The 21,990-nt window shown below is 36.1% G+C and overlaps 1 protein-coding gene across 1 annotated transcript; it reads left to right on the forward strand.

Moving 5' to 3' along the window:
* Positions 1-1,452: 1,452 nt before the first annotated feature.
* desi1a (desumoylating isopeptidase 1a) lies at positions 1,453-6,153 on the forward strand. Its single transcript, XM_052549884.1, has 6 exons — positions 1,453-1,788; positions 2,498-2,519; positions 2,654-2,723; positions 2,973-3,082; positions 3,245-3,367; positions 4,973-6,153. The coding sequence occupies exons 1-6, from the start codon at positions 1,698-1,700 to the stop codon at positions 5,064-5,066; spliced, it is 510 nt and encodes a 169-aa protein (XP_052405844.1). The 5' UTR covers positions 1,453-1,697; the 3' UTR covers positions 5,067-6,153.
* Positions 6,154-21,990: the final 15,837 nt, after the last annotated feature.

The raw sequence follows: 21,990 nt of genomic DNA on the forward strand, positions 1-21,990 counted from the left end.
GATAAAATGGAATGTTCCCTTAAAGGGATACTCCACCCCAAAATGGAAATTTTGTCATTAATCACTTACCCCCATTTTGTTTCACTGCGAATGTATGAGAAGAAAACAAAAATAATGACTACATTCAACAATTCATCTGCTCTGTTTCTCCCCATATCACCGTAGTGGCATTTTGGAAAATATGAGCAGTATGCAGGCAGCTTACGCTCTTCTGCGTCAGCCAAAATAGTGCTACAGTGATGTGGAGAGAGACAGAGAAGACAGATGTCTATGGGACAGTCACAAGCCTCCTGGTTTTCATCCAAAATATCTTAAATTGTGTTCCGAAGACGAACAAAGCTTTTACGTGTTTGGAACGACATGGGGGTAAGTGATTAATGACAAAATTTTCATTTTTTGGGTGGGGTATCCCTTAAACTTTCGGTTAAAAATAAAGTTATTAAAGAAGAAAAGGAGATAGTTTTTTTAATAGCTTTTTGGGAATGTTTTTTTTTTTTTTTTTTTTTACCTTTTTTTAACCTAGGAGAGGTGTTGTATGTGTTAGTTATGTGTCATTATTTCATTACTACTATTTTTATTGTCCTTTTATTATTATTATTACTGTTATTATTATTGATATTACTGTTGACATCATTGCAAAATATTATCATCGCCATCTTTAGCATTTATTATTAATATTGTTATGAATATTATTGTTGTTATTAATGTTATTATATTATTATTGATATTACTATTGCTGTCAATACAAAATATTATCATCATCACCATATTTAGTATTACTATTGTTATTATTATTACTGTTATTATTGTTGCTATTATTATTTATATAAATGTTATTATTATTATAATTATTATTGATATTACTATTTCGGTCCACACAAAATATTATCACTATCTTTTAGCATTAGTATCACTACTGTTATTGTTATTACTGTTGCGTCATCACAAAATATTATTATCATTATTATTATACATGCTATTACTATTTAAATACTTCTACTATTACCCATTTGTCTTTTCTGCTTATTTTTTCATTACTGTTACTAGCATTGCTGTTTTATTGTTGTTGTTTTGTGTTCACCCTATTTTGAATGTTTTTGCACTCCTAATTAAAAAATAAAAAAGCACTATTAAACTCTTTTATTCCGAGTTCTTGTGAATGCTTTGGCATTCATCTCTTCTCAGATCTTTTCAACAGTGAAAGGCGAAGCTCATCTTAAAAAGTAGTTAGCCTATAAGTTAAAAATAGAGCAGCAGGCCTACAAATCTGTCAAGCTGCAAACCAAAAAAATATGGATGAAGAACGGTAAGAAATGACGACAGGGTGAACTTAAAACCAATTTAAAGACACACACACACACTGAAATTACAGTTGTAGTTGTCGAGGGCATTTTAATGCAGGTTACAATGTCGTGAGGTAAACCCTTGCACATACGATAGATGGCGCTGTTGTGCCGCTGAATTAATGCGCTTCTTCACTGGAGACTTGGAAGGACAGAGCCTTCAAAGCATCTTTGATGTATTCTTTACTAGGACTCTCTTAATGCCATAGATTCTCCAAAAGTCCGATACAGAGACAGTGTTTTAGAAATTTAAAAACTGAGATTTTAGACTGTTGCGTTCATTTGAAGAATTTAAGGCCGTGTTACTGCCCTATCGCTGCAGACAGGCTATTGTCAGCCTCCAGCATCACAAACATGGATCAACACGACTCGACGTTTGGCGTGCAGCTCTTCATTTATGATCTGTCGAGGGGAATGGCCCGACAGCTCAGCCCTATAATGTTAGGTGAGTGATGCAGTATATCTTTACCGTTATATTGGCGAGGGCCGCGAAATTTCCAATCCTACCATGAAGAAGGTTGAGCTCATATTAGCCTACTTCTATTGTACCGTCACTCCCTGGCAATCTTCCAATGAGAAATCTTGGCTACTCAATATTAATGACCTGATTTAACGTTTGATTGGCAGCCTTTCAATGACGACGACTTAGTTCATGTTTATTAAAAACGTAATACTGACGTCGCGTCGTTACTATCCAATAGCGAATAGCTTGCTTATGAATATTTAAAAGATGCCGTCCCTGTACTAGGATTTGTAAATTCGCATCTGATTACAGTTGATCGACGAAAACACTTTTACCAACAAAATATTTTATTCACATAACAGTGACACATATATTCATCGAGACCAGTTTATATTGTATTTTCAGTCATCTAGCATTATTTATAAATAACAAACAGTTTAAGAACATGATGTTCTTTATTGTTATATATCGTGTCACGTGCTGAAGGTAACCATTATGCTTATCAAGGTTCATTAAATGTAACATATTGTAACTATTTGAGTGGTTCAAATCATAACAGTACTAATATTATATATTAATAATAATAATAATAATAAAGTAATATAAAGATAAATTATCACGTAATGGGAACATATGTAAAATGTCTTATTCTATAATTGCGTGATTTCTAAAAACATATTCTTTCTTACAGGAAAACAGCTTGATGGGATTTGGTAAGTGAATTACTGTTATTTAATATCTACCTAATATAGATGATGGGTAAAACCTTGTATGCATAAATAAGTTAAATATTTAAACCTCGAGTTATGTAAATATCTGGTTTTCTTGTATGCTCCTGTGAACACAGGCACACATCTGTAGTGGTCTACGGAGAGGAGTTCTTCTATGGTGGTGCCGGGATCTCTAGTTGCCCACCGGTAAAATCTCAACCCATTAGGACACTTAGTACTCTAGATAGGACAAGCACTTCAAAGCACAGCCCCAAAATATACTCAGTGTACTTCATGTTGTGCTGTTCCTGAGTTTACATGTTTATTTCCATTCATGTGAAGCTTTGAACATCTTAGCACATTGGCCTTGCAGAATAATTATCCTTAAGAGGTACATTCATTTTAGAGCGGCCACAAAGGCAGTATGTAGCACACACTGTGTATGAGTGTTTACAGGGCGGGACGATGCTCGGACCTCCAGACACAGTGGTGGAGCTGGGAAACACTGAGGTGACAGAGGAGATCTTTATGGATTATCTGTCCTCACTTGGAGAAACAACATATAGGTGAGTGCATCTTTGATAGTTGTTTATTACTCAAATAAAAATAGGTGTTCCTTTCTTCAGGTTTAAGGCCTAAGTTTTTTGTACTGTACAAGCATGTGCTTGATGTGCCTTGCTTGCATTTTGTAGGCCTCTGAAATCTCTTGTCTCGATCTCTCTCTGCAGTGGGGACAAGTACAGATTGTTTGAACACAACTGTAACACGTTCACTAATGAGGTGGCCCAGTTTCTCACTGGCAATAAAATTCCCTCCTATATCACAGATCTGCCCTCTGAAGTGCTCTCCACGTGAGTATGCTAAACATAAACCTGCTCACATACATGCTTACGTATTTCAAGAAGATTTCCAGTGTTATTTTTACTCCCACTTGATAGGTAAATAATTAGTAAGTGCATTCAGAAAATAAATAAATAGCTTGAGATCCGCACTGTAGGTTTTTGTTTTAAAGTTATGTATAAAACAAGGTTATTCGAGTATGTTTCACAAGAAAATCCAACGTGTTAAATTAATCTTTATTGTCAAAAGGTACTCAAAACAAAATTGATGCATTACGGTAATATAACTTTGTGGAGAAAGTGCTTAAATGTACATAAAAAATTTGGGAAATCTTAAAGAGACACCCTCATGTCGTTCTTAACATGGGTGACTTGTATTTTGTGAAACGATAAATATTTTATATAATGATTTTATCCATACAATTAAAGGACTAATTCATCCAAAAATGAAATTTTACTGAAGATGTACTCACCTTCAGGGTGATGCAGATGAGCTTGTTTCTTCATCAGAACAGATTTGGAGAAATGTAGTTTTACATCAGTTGCCCACCAATGGATCCTCTGCAGTGAATGGGTGCCGTCAGAATGAGAGTCCAAACAGTTGATAAAAAAAATCACCATTATCCACAAGTAACCCGCACCGCTCCTGTCCATCAATGAATGTCTTGGAAAGTGAAAAGCTGTGTGTTATTTTAAAACTGTTATTTTAACTATAACTTCTGGTCAAAATAGTAGTCCATAATCTATATAAAAAATAAATAAATAAATAAATAAACAGTGGGAAAATCCATCCCCTGTTGCTCGCTCACATCAAAATCCACCAACATATTTGTTTAGAATGGTTTTGGCTTGTAAACAATGCTTGATCTTTGCGTATGTCTCTCCTGATTCAGACAAAATGACTTTTTTTATTATTTACTTTTTAATGGAGAAAGCAAGATTATTGATAGAGGACTATTTTAGCCCGGAAGCACTGGTTTGATGTTAAAAACATCAAATCTTGATGAACTGGCTTCTTACAAACATGCAATGTTTCGTTTCACAAGACATTAATTGATGGACTGGAGTGGCGTGGATTACTTGTGGATAATGGTGATGTTTTTATCAGCTGTTTGGACTCTCATTCTGACGGCACCCATTCACTGCAAAGGATCCATGGGTGATGTAAATTACTACAAATCTGTTCCGATGAAGAAACATCCAAACTCATCTACATCCTGGACGGCTGAAAAGTAAGTACATTTTCAGGCAATAGTAATTTGTTTTGTTGAACTGTTCATTCAAAGTCAAAGGGTCCAAAACAACATTGCATTCCACTGACTCTCATTGTATAGACAACAGCCACTGAGACCTTTTTAAACATTTAACGTGAATGACAAAATCTTCATATTTGGATGAACTATCCATTTAATGGTCCTAAAAATAGGCTTACTTTTTTATCTATTGTTTTTGTAGTGAGATGTGACCTTGATCGTGTTTTTGTGAGATTCACCCACTTGTGATTGTATAACTGTGATGTTCTCTCGTTTTCAACTGTCACACTTCCAATGCTGAAAATTTATGTAAGAAGAGCTGTGTGATTTTCACAGTACTTTACGCTCTCTCTTTCTCTCTCAGGCCATTTGGTCAGGTGTTGCGACCAATCCTGGACTCGATACATATTGCCCCTCCAGGCGGAAACGTGATCAACAGCCAAAATAATCATAGCTAGATCATCTTTGTAATCTCTCTCGCACACACACACACCTACACACGCAATAATTCACACATACGCTGTTTATACACACACATTTGCCCTGTTGAAAATGAAGTTGGCTCATAAACCTCGTTCAAGAGCACTGAACAAATTTTCATCAATTCTGGTCTGTGTTCACAGTTACCCAGATAGTTTTACTTAAAGTGTTTTGTGCACAAGGTCCCAGGTCATTCTTTCCCGATCACTGATGGTTCATATTTTTCAGTGTTGAGTTCTTGGTTTCTATGGTTTTCATTTTCATATGCCTCTTTACTTTGTATCTCTACAGCCCACAATATGCAAAGGTCATTTGTTGCTTGTTGATGACAATCCAGGGTTTTCTTTCCTGTTGTTACAGTAGTTTTTATTCCTTTCACATAATTTCATGCTGTATGTTCCTCAGTAATATGTCTGTTGATATGCATTAATATTGGCAAGCCATAATGTTGAAAGACTATCTTTAATTTTATTCCTAACATATATTTATTTATTTCCATGAGTGACTTTGTGACAAAGAAGCACATGTTCTGTAATATATTTACATTTACATTTATCAGACTGGACCATGATACACGTGGCTCAGATTCAGAGAGAAATATATGTATCTGTGCCTTTGTCATGGCAGCTTTGGCACAAGTAACATTTTAATCAGAATTAAACCTGTAGAGTAAAAATTATTTATACACCTTATGCTTAAGGTAGATGTTGTCTCTTCTATTTATTTAACCAGCTGAATTCTTTTTATTTATGCTTCATGCTGATTTTAATTTTCATGAAAGGAAAGTTTGCTGCTGTTGTCAGTGTTATATGGTTGAATTTGTCTTTGTTATTGGTATATATTAACATATTCCTATTTTAAATTGGTTTATTTATTGAGCACAAGTGATAATGGAATATTCAGAGATGTTTGATGAAGACTATTGCACCTCTTATTTAGTTTTCATGCTGTTGTTATTGTCAAATAGTTGCTGCAGACCCTAAACTGCACTGATTGTTTTGAGCTTTATACTCATGTTTTAATGGAAGTCATCTCATTAAAGAACCAGCACGGAGTCTACATAAAGATGTGTGTGTGTGTGTTCTTATCCTCACTTTTCTGCAATCTAAACATGGACTAAGTTAATGACACTACATGTAAACATGTATAAATCCAGTCTTACTTTGAAATGGACAGTTTACTAATCTTAAATAAAACAACTAAGAACAACTGTAGGTTCACTGATAAAAAAAAAAATTATAAATATGTGTGTGTGTGTGTGTGTCAAATCTAAAAATAATTGCATGAAACCACTTATCTAGATCAGTGCATGAAACCTATAATACAACATATCAATTACGTATATTTAGTCTTGCCACAAAAACAATCTCATAGAAAAACTGATCATGTGTGAAGTACAAATCTGACAACACGTGAAAAAGTGTGCTACCCTAGAAAAACACCAGATGGAGATATTACACAAAGCACTGCTGTTGTCCTTCAACTCCTGTACTTTTTTATGTAAATAAAGCGGAGGGAGGCAGGATTGCTTGGTAACACTTTTTTCTTATTTTCTTTCATAAGTCCAATTTCAGGGAATGTGTTTTTTTTTTTTTTTTACGAAAAATGAGTAGCATGTCATTAATCACCCTCAATTCTGTATGTATTTGTTTTTTTCAGGTAAACACTTCCTGGACCCACTGTCTTCCATAGTATTTTTCATCCTATTGTGATATTCCTTCAACTCCACTCACTCACTATCCCCCAAGTCCAGAAACCATAGTTATAAAAAAGGCCAATTCTGTAAAATAAATGATTAAACTGTATCTATTTAGAAACTTTTGCTGACAACAAATTCAATGAGAGAAAAATGATTAGTTCTTTCAAAAGTGGTCATTTAATAAAATCAACATTTTATTTGGCCCTTTGACTTGAAAAATTAAGTGTGCTATAAACATTTAGGGTGCATCTCAGTCAGCTTCCTTGTTCAGTAGTCAGGGCACTGATCAGGGAGTCGACCATTTTAAGGACTGTCTAAATCGCAAAATACTTCCAGTGCAGTGGAACATTTGCTTCCTGAAATATCCCACAATGCACCACAAAATCAAAGGAGCATAGGCGCTCACTAAGCTCACTTACCGGAAATAACGTCACATTTCAGAAGCATGAAACATAAACCACACGAGTCAACTAAATAAATATAATGACACGCGATAAGAGTTTTTTTAAAAGACAGACCATTTTTAGTGTATTTCAATATAAACACACATCGCTGGACAGATAATGAAAACTTATCAGAATATTTGGCTAAAATGTTGTAAGAACGTAACAGAACTATGGGTTTAATGAGAATACATTTTTTATTTAATTTTTTTATAAAAATGAGATTGGTCCTGCCTGTTGTTTATTAATTTCAGTAATGACGTTCTATGTTGTCCATTGACGCTATACCTAATCATTTCACTGGAATTCGAGTGATCAATGTCCTAGTTTGCAGTGAGTCAGGGAACTTACCAGTGCCCGAATTCATATACACGATCTACTGATTCACAAGCTCGGGAGCTAGGGAGCTGATTGAGACACACCCATCCTCTCAGAATTCCTAACTTCATACCCAACTCAATTCGATTCAAAATGATACTTCTGCAAAAGCACTTTGTTCTGAACTTCTGCAAAGGTCTGATGTCAGACAGACAAATTAACAAACACAATAATATATATATGGAGTGATTGGGAAATGAACGACACCTGCGACCCACCACCGGTCTCGCTCATTCCCACATCCCTCGGCCTCGCCCCACTCGTCACAATATATATATATATATATATATATATATATATATATATATATATATATATATATATATATATTTATATATATATATTAGGGCTGTCAAAAATAGCGCGTTAACGACGTTAATTAGTTGTTTGTCGTTAATTACGTCAAATATTTTAACGCATTTCACGCATGCGCAGTGTGACAAATTATTTAGGTCAGGAAAGTCTCGTCGATCTCTGAATTCTCAAGATAGTAAAAAAACAGCGGCGAGCGCCGCGACGAAAACACAGAAGAAGCTTAAGGTTTTACCCCAGTTACTCTCAAATACATTCATGCCAAGCTCGATAAACATAGACGACTTTGGTAGTTGATACGCTGGAGCTTCTTCCTGTTATAGCGTCCTGTGTTTTACACTGCGCATGCGTAGAACGCCTACATGCAATGCAGCGAAAATTACAGCTGTTTGGAAAAGCATTTGCATTTTTACTTGGTTTTACTGGCACTTGAAGCCTTCAGATCGTGAAAATATCGATCCGTATTGTGGCAGAGCAAATGAACACCTCCCAAAAACAAGAGTGCCCAGAGTGCAGAGGGCGCATGTTTGTGTTTCTGAGTTCATTCTTTCGAGTTTCTCATAATTTGCATATGCATAATTTCATAGATATGTGGCTATATTTAACCACTGGTACACCTAAAATTCTTACACTATCTGTAGTTAAATGGCATGGTTTGATATAGTGCTCAGGTAAATTTGATCTAAGTAAATGTTAAACTTTTGAAATTAAGAAAAAAAGAACCACATATTGATGAATCAATACATGAAAATTATGTATCTGTGTCCTGTTATTTATCTTTTGGTATGCATTTCAGAAAAAAATGGTTAGGATTCAGGTGTAATTGCAAATAGTGATTAATCCTGATTAATCCACTGAAAATTCTGATTAATTTGATTAAAAATTTTAATCATTTGACAGCCCTAATATATATATATATATATATACACCGGCTTGCTGTCATTCGATACGGAGGGCAAGAGCTGAGTCCAAATCTTCAGTTCTCATTCAAGTCATGTCACTCGGTGGCCATCTTTGAAATGCCTCTCGTTCTTCCAAGTGCAGCTCCTATCTCTTTGAATGCGGAAACATCAAGTTCTCCAAAACGATTAAATTTCATATTTAAAAGCATCAAAGAAATTTGACAGCAACTGTGTCATAAATGTTGTTTCTTTTCAACAAATAGACGTTATAAAAAGCTTATTTCTCAGGCTAGACCAGCCAGTGAGCAGGCACAATCCTAATATCACGTCTCAGAGTGATGACTGTTTCTATAGCAACCGGGACTTCTAACAGCAGCTACAGTGACGTGCTAACTTTATCGATTAGCGATTGGCTCTTTCATTCAGAAGGAGGGGCTTCCTGCAATTGAGCGGCCATATTAAGCGTTGCATTTTTCAACATTCAAAACTACAGTTGGATCTTATTAAATTAGAATGTTGTGAAAAAGTTCATTTATTTCAGTAATTCAATTCAAATTGTTAAACTCATCTATTAAATAAATTCAATGCACACAGACTGAAGTAGTTTAAGTCTTTGGTTCTTTTAATTGTGGTGATTTTGGCTCACATTTAACAAAAACCCACCGATTCACTATCTGAACAAATCAGAATATAGTGACATGCCGATCAGCTAATCAACTCAAAACACCTGCAAAGGTTTCCTGAGCCTTCAAAATGGTCTCCCAGTTTGGTTCACTGGGCTACACAATCATGGGGAAGACTTCTGATCTGACAGTTGTCCTGAAGACAATCACTGACACCCTTCACATGGAGGGTAAGTCACAAACATTCATTGCCAAAGAAGCTGGTTGTTCACAGAGTGCTGTATCCAAGCATGTTAACAGAAAGTTGAGTGAAAGGAAAAAGTGTGGAAGAAAAAGAAGCACAGCCAACTGAGAGAACCACAGCCTTATGAGGATTGTCAAGCAAAATCGATTCAAGAATTTGAGTGAACTTCACAAGGAATGAACTGAGGCTGGGGTCAAGGCATACAGGGACACCAAACACAGACGTGTCAAGGAATTTGCTGAACCACAGACAACGACAGAGGCATCTTACCTGGTATAGGAAGAAGAAAACTGGACTGTTGCCCAGTGGTCCAAAGTCCTCTTTTCAGATGAGAGCAAGTTTTATATTTCATTTGGAAACCAAGGTCCTAGAGTCTGGAGGAAGGGTGGAGAAGCTCATAGCCCAAGCTGCTTGAAGTTTCCACACTCTGTGATGATTTGGGGTGCGATGTCATCTGCTGGTGTTGGTCCATTGTGTTTTTTGAAAACTAAACCGTTTAAAAGAAAGTTTGGAGCACTTCATGCTTCCTTCTGCTCACCAGCTTTTTGAAGATGCTGATTTTATTTTCCAGTAGGATTTGGCACCTGCCCACGTGTCACGCTGTCAGTCTCTGTTTTCCTGGTTGTTCCCTAGTGAGCTCACTTCTCTATAAACGCTGCAGAGTAAGCCTAAAGATGTCATGGCGCAACAGTGCATTCATATATATGTTTTAGATGCAGAGTGCAAATGGCTGTGTTTTTATTTGTGTTTTTAACTTGATGGGAGTGAAATAAAATTGTCCGAAACTGAAGCTGTCTGTGCTGTCTGTCTCCCCTCTTCCCCCTCCACTCCACAGCACACCACACCCACTTTTTTTTTTTTTTTTTTTGCATTTTTTAAAACTGTGGTGAGAACTAACCAGTGCTGAAACGGGGTTTCATGACCCTTTCAACATCAAATCCTTCTGTCCACCCTCTCATGTCTGGGCATTGCTGGAACTGCACTTTGCAGGTTTGAGTCTTACCTCACAGGTAGGTACTTCAGATTTGCTTGGGGAGGAGATTATTATTATCCAGATCACATCAACTGGTTACTGGGGTTCCTCAGGGATCAGTTCTCCGACCCCTCCTCTTCTCATCATACAGGCCAATGGTTTTTCCTACCATTGCTATGCTGATGACACGCATCTCTACCTCTTATTTAAACCAGATGACCCAGCGGTACCTGCTTGGATCTCAAATGGAGCTTCTCATATTCCAAACCACACCATCAGTACAGCATCAGGTTACCACCCAGCTATGCTCATTAATGATAATCCCATCGGCCAGGAATCTTGGGGTGATCCTTGAAGATAGCTGACCTTGAGAAAGGGGTCATCGGATGCGACATGCACTTTTACAAGTTGTTTGAACTGATATGTGACTTGGCAGTGAGTGTTCACAACCACCTTACAATGATAAAGATCCATCCAGAATGTCTTCTAAGTGATCGAGGTGTTCTGTTGTTGGATGTAATAATGAGCAGACATCATTTACTCCCGACATCTGAGCCGTTGAAGATGCAGTGGATTACTTTTGATTTTAAAGGGAATGCGCCAATCTACCTCAATGCGTCTGTTCAGAAGAATCATTTGTGATCCAGCTTTACCTCCAGAAGAAGTGTGTAAGGCATTTAAAACAACATGCAGTAAAACAGCATGCTAAAGACAGAACTGTTTTTGTCAGGGTACAAACAGTGTTGTTTTACACTACCATTGAGAAATTTTAACCAAACTATGTTACAGACTTTTAATTTAGACACTAAAGAATCATATTAACTTGTGGAAAATGGACATCCGATGACCCCTTTATAGATCATATTGCAAAAACAACACAATCACGCAGGTTTGCACTACACAACATTAGAAAGAACATGCAACACAGCCTTTCATCCGGCCCCTTGTCATTTCTAGGTCGGACTATCACAATACTCTTCTGACTGGACTTCCAACATGTGCAATGAAACCTCTGCAAATTATTCAGAATGCAGCAGCACAATTGGTCTTCAATGAGCCCAAGAGAGCCCATGTCACACCACTTCTCATCTCTCTGCACTGGCTTCCAGTCATGGCTCACATTAAGTTCAAGGCTTTAGTGCTTGCCTACAGAACAGACATGTGCATGGCACACTCCTACCTCCACTCTCTACTATGTGTCTCCATCCCGTCCAAAATCCTCAGGTTGGTAAGTGGGATGTTTTCAAGGATGTTTCCTTTCACAATTCCTTGCTGGTGGAATGAACTGCCTAACTCTATCCAAACAGCCTGATACCTCAGTGTTTCCAAAAACAACTGAAAACTCTGTGACCATCTAACTGCATCCTCCTCCTAATAATAATAATAATAATAAAAATCTGTATGCTTTTACTTTTCCATATGTTTTCATTATCCCTTAATCCATTCCTGTCCTAGCTTCTACTATTTTGAACGATGACTGAAACCTTGTATAACTGGCACTTCTTGTGTTTATTGCCATCTTATGATGAATCGCTTGTCTATTACTCAAATGTAAGTCACTTTGGATAAAAGCATCTGCCAAATGAATAAATGTAAATGTATTTTCCAGACAACATTTTAAGATTTGATTTAGATTTCATTGGAGTGGAAATATTAAAAGATAAATATTTAATTGTGCAAACAACATATTTCATATTTTGACACTTTCTTTAGAGAATAAATGGGTCTGTATAATGGACAATATTGGGTTTCCTCAAAAAGTTCCCTTTTCAAATTTGAAAACCCTTGAAATGATCACAAAACAAGCTTCCTCAAATGACATCTTTATCATTCTAGTCTTAAGGACAATGTCCATTTGTTTCTTTTTTGATTGGATGCATCACTACAGAAGGGGCGCCTGTGTTCTCCCCCGAAGTCAACCCCGTTACACTCATTCACTGAGTCATTCTCTCGTTGGCTCTCTCCAGCTAACACTGTCACTGCGGGAGGTGTGACCTCTGTGGAGACGTCGCCGATCCTCTCGCACACTTGCGCTCACAAGACTGTGTGTGCGTGTTTTTTTTGTTATGACTGTGACGGACCCTCAATCTGACAACCCAAAGTCTTGGTGCACACAAAAATATGACCCAGAAAGGTTCTGAGTGAACATCTCAGAACAGAAATAAGCAGTTAAACCCAAACTTAATCCCCAAAGAGAGACCTAAGATGGATTCACTTGGTACTCTGTCCTGTACTGTTTAATGCTTTGTCATTTAGGTGTAACTCAGATGGTGAAGTATTAGAAAAGAGGAACACTTCCAGCAAGCATCCAGTGTGTCTAAACAACACCCATATCATGAACATCACATCTTAAAGCACTGGAAAATGGTATAGATACCATTAGGAAGTGCTATTAAATTTCACAAGCAATTACAAAGGAACCAGAAGTAAGACGGAATCATATGTAAAATTTTGAAGTAGAAATTCTGTTATAGTATTTTCTGTTAAAACATACTCCAATAATGGTTGTTTTATTAACAACTTTGAAAATCCTTTTTTAAATTGAGGGACAGTTAACCCAAACATGAGAATTCTGTCATCGTTTACTCTTTGACACATGCAAAAAAATTTACACTGTAAAAATGTATGGGCTATAATTTTCTAAAAAAAATTCTTTTTAATTATTTGTGACATTTACTAGCAATTTTCTGAGTGCTATTTTAAACCTGTGACTAACTTTGAAACCTGCAAATGAGATTTGAGCTACACCGTAAAAATGCTTTATGAATGTTTTATTAGATTGTTGTAAGTTCTACAAGGAAAAATCCTCTTTCTGTCTTTCTACTTTAAAATATAATGTTTAGTTCAATGTGTTGCTTTTTTTTTTTGCAATTCTTTGTGACATTTACTAGCTATTCCTAGTTATGAATTTCCATCTTTTCCTTACAAAACCATTACATGATTCAAAAGATTTTTTAAAGGTTTTTTAAGAATTTTTAAGGTTGTATTTTTTATGAATCTTTTTGTCAGTTTGGCAATGTGTATGGGAATGAGCAGCATTCACATTGTTTAAAGCATCTCATTTCGTGTGCGACAGCAGAAAGATCCTAATCGTACATAGTTTGTAATGACATGAGGGTGAACAAATGCATGTCTTTTCGAAATAGAACTGTTCCTTTAATCTGAGACGATTATGATGTCACAGACCCAGTTTTAGCTACCGCTCAGCCGTTCCCAGAGACTCATTTCGTGTTTCATCATGATGTCTCACGCTCGCTCTTGACTGTCTTTGTATGTGTGGTCCCATCTTAAGTGGGTCGGCTCGCAGTCAGAAGCAGAACTAAGCTTCCTGTTCTTCTCCAAGAGTTTAATTCCAGCTTTATCTGGAGATCTAATGTCTGACTGTCGCTTATGGTATTTCTGAGAACTTCTGAGTATGGTATCTCTGCCACTGTCATAAATGAACTGAATGAACTGAAACGAGAGCGAGAGTCTCATGCTTGAGTGCATGTACTCGTGTCTCTTCTACTTTAGCTTCTAATATCTCTCCATCCATTTCTCTCATCTCCCATCCCTCACACCAATCTCTCATGACTCGTCAGAGCTCACTGACACACACTTTCACACACCATAACAAGCATCTTCTCCAATACATTGTTTCATTTTCCCTTCCAGCCTCTCTATTTCGTTTTTCATTTTCTTTCCAGTTCGTAGGTAACACGGCATATTTTTTTCTTTTACAACTGAAAAAAACTAAAGAGATTTAAATCAGATACACCAGATACAAATTCGCCACTAATCTGAACAAAGCTGAGATATTCTATGAGCACATTAGTTTTCAGTATTCACTGAGAATGACCATGACTGTCTTGACTTGACTTGAAACTACAACTTAAAATAAAAATCACTTTCTTCATTTAAAACAAAAAAATTAATGAATAAATAATTGTAAGCTAAGTTGATCGTAGAGACCATTGGTGGCAAAGGGTCTACTTCGGTTTACGGTGCTTTGGCCTAGCTCTAGCATACGGGCATGCAAAACTTAACTTATCTTCTGCTTAATACAATGTGTGGTACAAGCAGATGAAAAGAGATTTGCTAATGACCTGAATAGTACGTTTGCTTGAATATCTCCACACAACTCCACAAGTTTCATGCAGCCACCCACAATCTAAGTTCAAGCTCCATTCTTCTCCTTGATGATAACCAGAAAATCTCCACCATAACTGAAAATGAAACACTTTAAATAAAACGTATTTATAAGACATTTACTCACCCAATTCAATTTGATTCAAAGCATCCTGGGAACCATTCATCTCTCTCAGAACTGTTGAACGTTCTGGCAAGGTTATTTCAAAGTTAGGAACAAACAGTCTTCCAGGAATGTTGATAGAACATTTGTTCAGAGTTGTCTGGTCTTTACAAATTTTCTCAAAATGTTAGCACAAAAGATGGATGTTTTAGATGGATGCTCTACTAACATTTTTTTATTTAAACGTTTTTACCTGTTTCAAAATATATTATATTGTTTGCATTTTGCAAGTTGAATGTTCTTTAAAGGGGTCATGAACTGAGAAATAAAATTCCCTTGTTCTTTTGACATATAAGAGGTAATTGTATATTATAATAATATTGTGTAAGTTTTAGAACTCAAAACTTAGTCTAAAAAAAAAAACGATTAAATTGAAACCAGTCTGCCAAAACAACAGCTTGTAGAACGTTCTACTCTATGATGTAATAGTGTGGATAAGCACCGCCTCTGCAGAAGATTCAGTTACTTACTGTAGCTGAATACTAGTGGCCGCTATTGCTTTGTCTGTTCTTACAGCTGTGCACTGATTGTTTATGTGTTTTTAACCTAAATCACAAAGGCGTTTATTTATAAAGAATTTAAGCTGTCAAACGTTCACAAGTGTTTGCAGTGGGCATTTACTTCCAAGTCTACAATCTGCCATGTTCTATTCAAACATAGCGTTCTGATGAGAGGGTTAAAAACCGGATAGTAAATAGCCAATTACTTTTAAAATTATGTTTTTCATATAATAACAAAAAGGCAGTTCATGACCCCTTTAATGTTTGCATAAAAAAAAAATGTTGAATTATACGTTTTCATAACTTCTATCACTAAATGGAAATGTATTTTTGTTAGCTGCGTATGAACCTACTGTACCATTGCCCAAAAATAATTTTTCACTTAGATCCAACACAAAAAAGACATATAAAAAACATTTTAAGCAGAAAAAAAATGTAAGTGCTGCAATAAATTAGGCTCTAGATGAAATATAAGCATGCTTTTATTTTCCCGGGAAGTTGAGTTGGATTTGTCCTTCTGTTCACTGCTTTGTCTTTTACAAACTTTTGTGACATTGACCCGAGGGGGCATCACTGCAGGGCAGGAGCCATATGGATTTCTCCTGAGATTGGCACGACCCACCTCAGTCAAGGCCAACTATATAAACACACATATGCACATGGAGGACAGAGGTTGCTTACGCATGTGTGACTTTAGTAGAAAGCACTGCGTGTACATTTGCCCGAAACAGCAGGAACACTGCGACCATGTTACGTTAATGTCCTCATGTATACCAAATGTATGCACATGATCAACACCGCATAGAGATCACACAACGCATACAAATACACATGCACTTGTTCTCACACACTGTATACAGGTATGTGCTAAATAAACCCATGCTGTACTTACAGTACAAACATGTCTCCCTAAGATTTACTACTCCTTTAATAACATGCTCATATTGACACTTTGGTTTAATTTGATTTAAACATTGGTTCCACATATAGAAAATAAGATTTCTTAACATAAAATGATCATGCAGAGTTAAATTGCCTACCTTGTGTAGAGGAAACTAAACTGACAACTCCCAATAAATTTAGTTTAGTATCAAAGTAGCTTGATAGTAGTTTCTTTCATATTAAAAAATTGCATTCATGCTTTTACCTTTAGATAATGAGCAAGACACAGAAGAACGGCCAGTATACCAGCCTTTGCATATTAACTGTTAGTTCACTCTTCAGCAGAATAGAAACCACCAAAACAAAATCGTCTTCTTCATACACTAATACTACAACACTTAAGCCTACCAAGTCTCTAAACTTAAATAAAAACACATAATAGTTGATGAACACTTACCCAGTCCCATGCAGAGCATGCTGGAAACTACAAAACCACTTCCCAGTTTCAGTGAAAGCAACCAAAAAAATAAAATAATAATAATAATAATCAAGTAGTCCCAATGCCAATGAATCATGCTAACATTTTACAAATTTAAATAGATGAATTCCACTGAAATTCAAGAATTTTTTAATTATTGTAGTTCATTTTAATGAAATTGTACAAACAGTACAAAATTTTTTTTGAGAGTTGAATACTTAAACTTTCTATTAGTTAATTCTAGTAACATGGTGTACTTTGTAAGAAATATAAAAAGTATAAATAAAAATAGAAATAATATATTTGATACATTTTTAATGGGTTTGTGCAATCACAAATTACACTAAACAACATACATACTTTATTTTGGTCACCCAATATCACAGTAGACACATACAATTCTGTTATCTGTGTGTTTCGATTTTATACATCGTGAAAAGTGTTTTTCCTATATCTAAGAGCATATCAATATATAAATGCTTTTCACTATACAGACGCAGCCGTTATAGTCAAATGGTTTTAGATGGCATTCAACGGCAAATCGACTTTACTGATAAAACATTAACTACTCAGTTACCAGAAATATCAGTGTCAGAGTAGTTTAGATACACACTCACAATGTCCAGTGTGTGTGAGTGCTTGTTCAAGGGGGATATGAAGTGAATTCATTATCTGTGACATATATTGTGGTTGCAAAGGCAAAGGAAATTGTATTATTGTACTGCTAAGTGACCGAAGGTGCAGAAGATTTTAAGAGCTGCTCATAAGTTACTTCAATGCTGATGTCACTGATTCCATGTGACTTTAAACAGTGATTCAGAATATCAGGGCTGATATCACAGTGACATACACTGACAGTGAATATTGACTCATCTAAGCAGTTTTTGCCAGAGGGCAGGACAGACACATGGATGCCCACGATGTAGCTGGACTGAGAAATGCTGGGCTTGTACATTTTACCAGCACACAGCATCTGGACAACAATACAGAAAAAAACAGCATGAAAGCAGGTCAGAGCATTGTATACATGTTTGTGCGTTTATCCAATATAGCCTGCACAGTAAATGCTTTGAAATATGGACTATGTTGCAGAAAGTGTGATTCAAAGACCATTGTGACATATGGTTAGCCAAAGGCTATCTCTGAGGATCATTCCCCCTTCCATCCATTTGTATGTAGACTGAGTTAAATAATATTCTACTGAAAAACATTCAAACAAAAATAAATTATCTTTGTTTTGAAGTGAATGTTTGATGCCCAAACCTTATGAATTACATTTTTTTGATGTAAAAGAGAATACATCTCTCTCAGATATTCACATTGTTGGTCAATATGGGTTTTTCAATGACTAATTCTTAAAACCGGACCCCTCCCTTTCCCTTTAATATTGATTTTTTTTGTCACCTGCAGGTCACAGCCATCAACTCGCCATTCAGAGAAGTTATGATTTATAATCAATAAGCTGCAAAAGCCTGCATGAAACATTTATTTACTTCAATGTTGCAATGCTTTATTTTTGTGTGTGTGTGTGTGTCCTGGTCCTGTTCCTCATTCTTCTCCTCATAATTGTTTTTGTAATGGCTTTACTTTCACAACAAAATGTCAAAACTCCAAATTTCTGCATCTAAAAGATTTTTAAAAGATTTTTATAGAAGCTACACTGATAGAAATAAATCTGTACAAAAAAAGTACTGGCAGCTCATTATCGAGACATTTTACATTATTTTTTTACAGATATTATTTTTAATTCTTAAACAAAATGCAATTAAGTGTAAATTTCAAAATACAGATAAAACACTAGTAAAAACATATGGAAAAATCATTTAAATTAATACAGTACATTGTGCACTATTTGTTTTACAAATAAAACTGTAATTTAGAGTTTAGATTAGGGTGTTATGATTTTATCCTGACAATGATGATAAAAAAAGAAAAACATAATAAAAAAAAAATCTCTTTTTGACTCAGGGCCAATTCTTGACTCCAGTAGTGATTTCAAAGTAACTCACAAACAACCCACAAATGCAACAAGATAGCAGCATTCTGGCCACCATCCAGAACACTTCAGCAGTTTTGCATGAGCACCATTACTGGTTCTGGAAAATGCTGAAATGTATTCATTTTTTTGTAGTTCTATTTACTGCCGCTAGTGGCACTGAAACGACACAGCAACTGACATTTTCTCCCTTTCTCTCTCACACTCTCTTGTCTTTATCTATGACATTTGTGCATCTTCATGATTGCACCTTACTTAGCATGCACACACATGCATGGATGCATTCTCAAGCTGCACAGTTATCTGGCCTTCAGGTGAAACTTGCACTCAAGTTTGAATTATAAGTACTTTGTTTACATCAAACTAAATTAGATACATTAATGCTTAAAGATGTTTCCTCAGCTTTAGGCACTTTAACGTCCCAGGAATTGTTTTAAAAATAACATACTTCAGTGTCTTTATTCTTTTTCTATTTTACAATTGCATAAGCATGTAATAATTATTTAATTTTATATACATACATATATATGTCCCACAACAATTGTGGTTTCATTTCAAAAGCAAATAATAATTTTGCTCCTGAGAAGGTTATTTCTAACGTTAGTGTACTTAAAGGTATAGATCACTTTGAAAATAAATGTTGTTATGTTTTAGCTTACCTCAAGGGCATCCAAGATGTAGGTGTCTTTGTTTCCGCAGTACTTTAAATTTTGATATTTTTAGGTCAAACCATTCTTGTCTGTGACTCATATAATGGAGGTCTATGTTCACCACCTCAAAGAGCATGCACAGAGGAGTCCAAATTAAACAATTCCCCATCATAAGTACACACTGATGACCTAAGACATGAAACGAGCGGTTTGTGTAAGAAAACGAACAGTATTTATATAGTTTTTACCTCTTGTACACAACCACGTACAAGTGATATTAGGGCGCGAGTGCTTCCTGATGTGACGTGCACGCGCGCTCTGGCTTAGTCTGAGCAAGCGCGGAAAGCGCTGGAAGTTATCTCTTGCGCGTGTACTTCACTCATTGTTTACTGTTTACCACACGATATGCCAACAATCTGCACAGTCTGAAATATAATACAGTAATTGTAATTCATTAATTTGTTTATAATGCACCCTATAATTATTGCGAATTATAATAAACACAACACATTACTTACTCTATTGACGGCATGCCATTGGGTCCCTCTGGCATTGGACGACGCCTCCAGTTTCTGCATGGCAAACTAAACACAACATGCAAAACGCTGCGACTCAACAGCAGAGAAAACTCAGTAACTTCAGTCAGGCAGGTGTGTGATGCGATACTGTCAATGTCCTCGTCGTCGTCTTGTAGTTGTGGAATTGCTATGTTCCATTCGTGACAACATATGCTCTCCACTTCTATTGGCATCTCACAACACTTGTTCCTAAAACACCACCAATTTTGAAGAGATCTCTCTCTCTCTGAGGCTAGAAGACGTGCTGCCTGCAGCCGATGCTTCCTCCATCGCTCTTCTTGATTTGTGTATTCTGGTTCAAAAAAATATGGTTGTGAAAAAAATTAAACATTGTCTGTGGATATATTGAAATCGTCTTCAATTGCGATTTCCTGTACGTCTAAATATGTTTAGATCTTCACAGTGAAAGGTAACATTTCCAAAATCGCTTTCTGCGCTTGCACAGACTAAGCCAGGGCGTTTAATTTTAATTGTTTAATTTGGACTCCTCTGTGCATGCTCTATGAGGTGGTGACAATAGACCTCCATTATATGAGTCACAGACAAGAATGGTTTGACCTAAATATATCAAAATTAAAAGTACTGCGGAAACAAAGACACCTACATCTTGGATGCCCTTGAGGTAAGCTAAAACATACCAAAATGTCATTTCAAAGTGAACTATCCCTTTAAGAGACAAGCCAGCTCTTTCAGTTTTGCTTTAAATATTTTTATTTTATTTTATTTCTTTTGGCTTTGCATTTATAATGAATGTTCTTTATAATTAATTACATTTTCAGTCCTTTTCTGAATTTCATTAAATTGGACAGATTTAACGTGGAATGAGGGGAACTTAAATGTGAACGTTTCTTTTTATTTATTGACATTTTATATTATTTCATAATATAATAATATAATGTGACTTATAGACAAATGCGACAATGACAGGTGGAAAATAAGGTATCTAGTGAAAATATTATTTAATATGAGTATTTAGGATACATATTTTGTTAACTATAAAATTAACCATAGCAAGTCAGACATTTTATTCCTAAAATGTTATTTCCAAAAGAATGCTACATTGAACACAGTATACCTGTATCCCTTCAGATGTGAAATGATTTTCTGAAGTCATGTATATACTGTAGATTTGTATAAATTGTTGAACACTGTTAGTTTAAACATGAAATACACTAATAAGAGTTTCTACAGTGTGTCCACAGGCCAAAAGTGTCCATAGTGAAGAAACACAGAGCCAGTGTGCATGAAGACTTAGCTTTTGAACCTCGGGACATATCCATAATCAGCATCATTCTCCCTGCCTTTTCTGCTGTTTTCTCCTTTGCTGTTCCCTCTGGATCTCTGATAAACTGACGTTTCTTTGCTGATATGCACATTTCCCCAATCACTTCATCTCTAGTCCCTTCTCACACACACACAATCTGCATCTGTATCCCCCAGAAATTCTCTCGCTTCACGCCAGATGCCGAGTTGCCTCAGTGAATCCTTTGATGTTATAGGCCGTCACGGCGGGGGAGCCGGCTCAGGCTTTGTAAGGCGAGGTGGTGACGTCACAGCATGTAAACTCAAAAGCCAAACAAAAACAGGGCTCACTGCAGTGCAGCGCTGCAGGATTATAACACTCCAGTCACGCAGGCCTTTGATGGAAACATCAGTGCAATGAAGCAATGTTAAAAGAATCAATACAAGTTAAGATTCAGCTTGTGCGCCAACCTGCTAATTACCACAGGAAATAATCTATCTATCTATCTATCTACAAACCCGATTCAAAAAAGTTGGGACTCTATACAAATTGTGAATAAAAACAGAATGCAATGATGTGGAAGTTTCAAATTTCAGTATTTTATTCAGAATACCACACAGGCTGGCCATTTCAGAACCAGGATCCTTCCTTATATGCAGCCATGATGTTGTAATTGATGCAGTATGTGGTCTGGCATTGTCATGTTGGAA

This window comes from Carassius gibelio, chromosome B3, assembly GCF_023724105.1.
Source record: "Carassius gibelio isolate Cgi1373 ecotype wild population from Czech Republic chromosome B3, carGib1.2-hapl.c, whole genome shotgun sequence".
NCBI lineage: Eukaryota > Metazoa > Chordata > Actinopteri > Cypriniformes > Cyprinidae > Carassius > Carassius gibelio.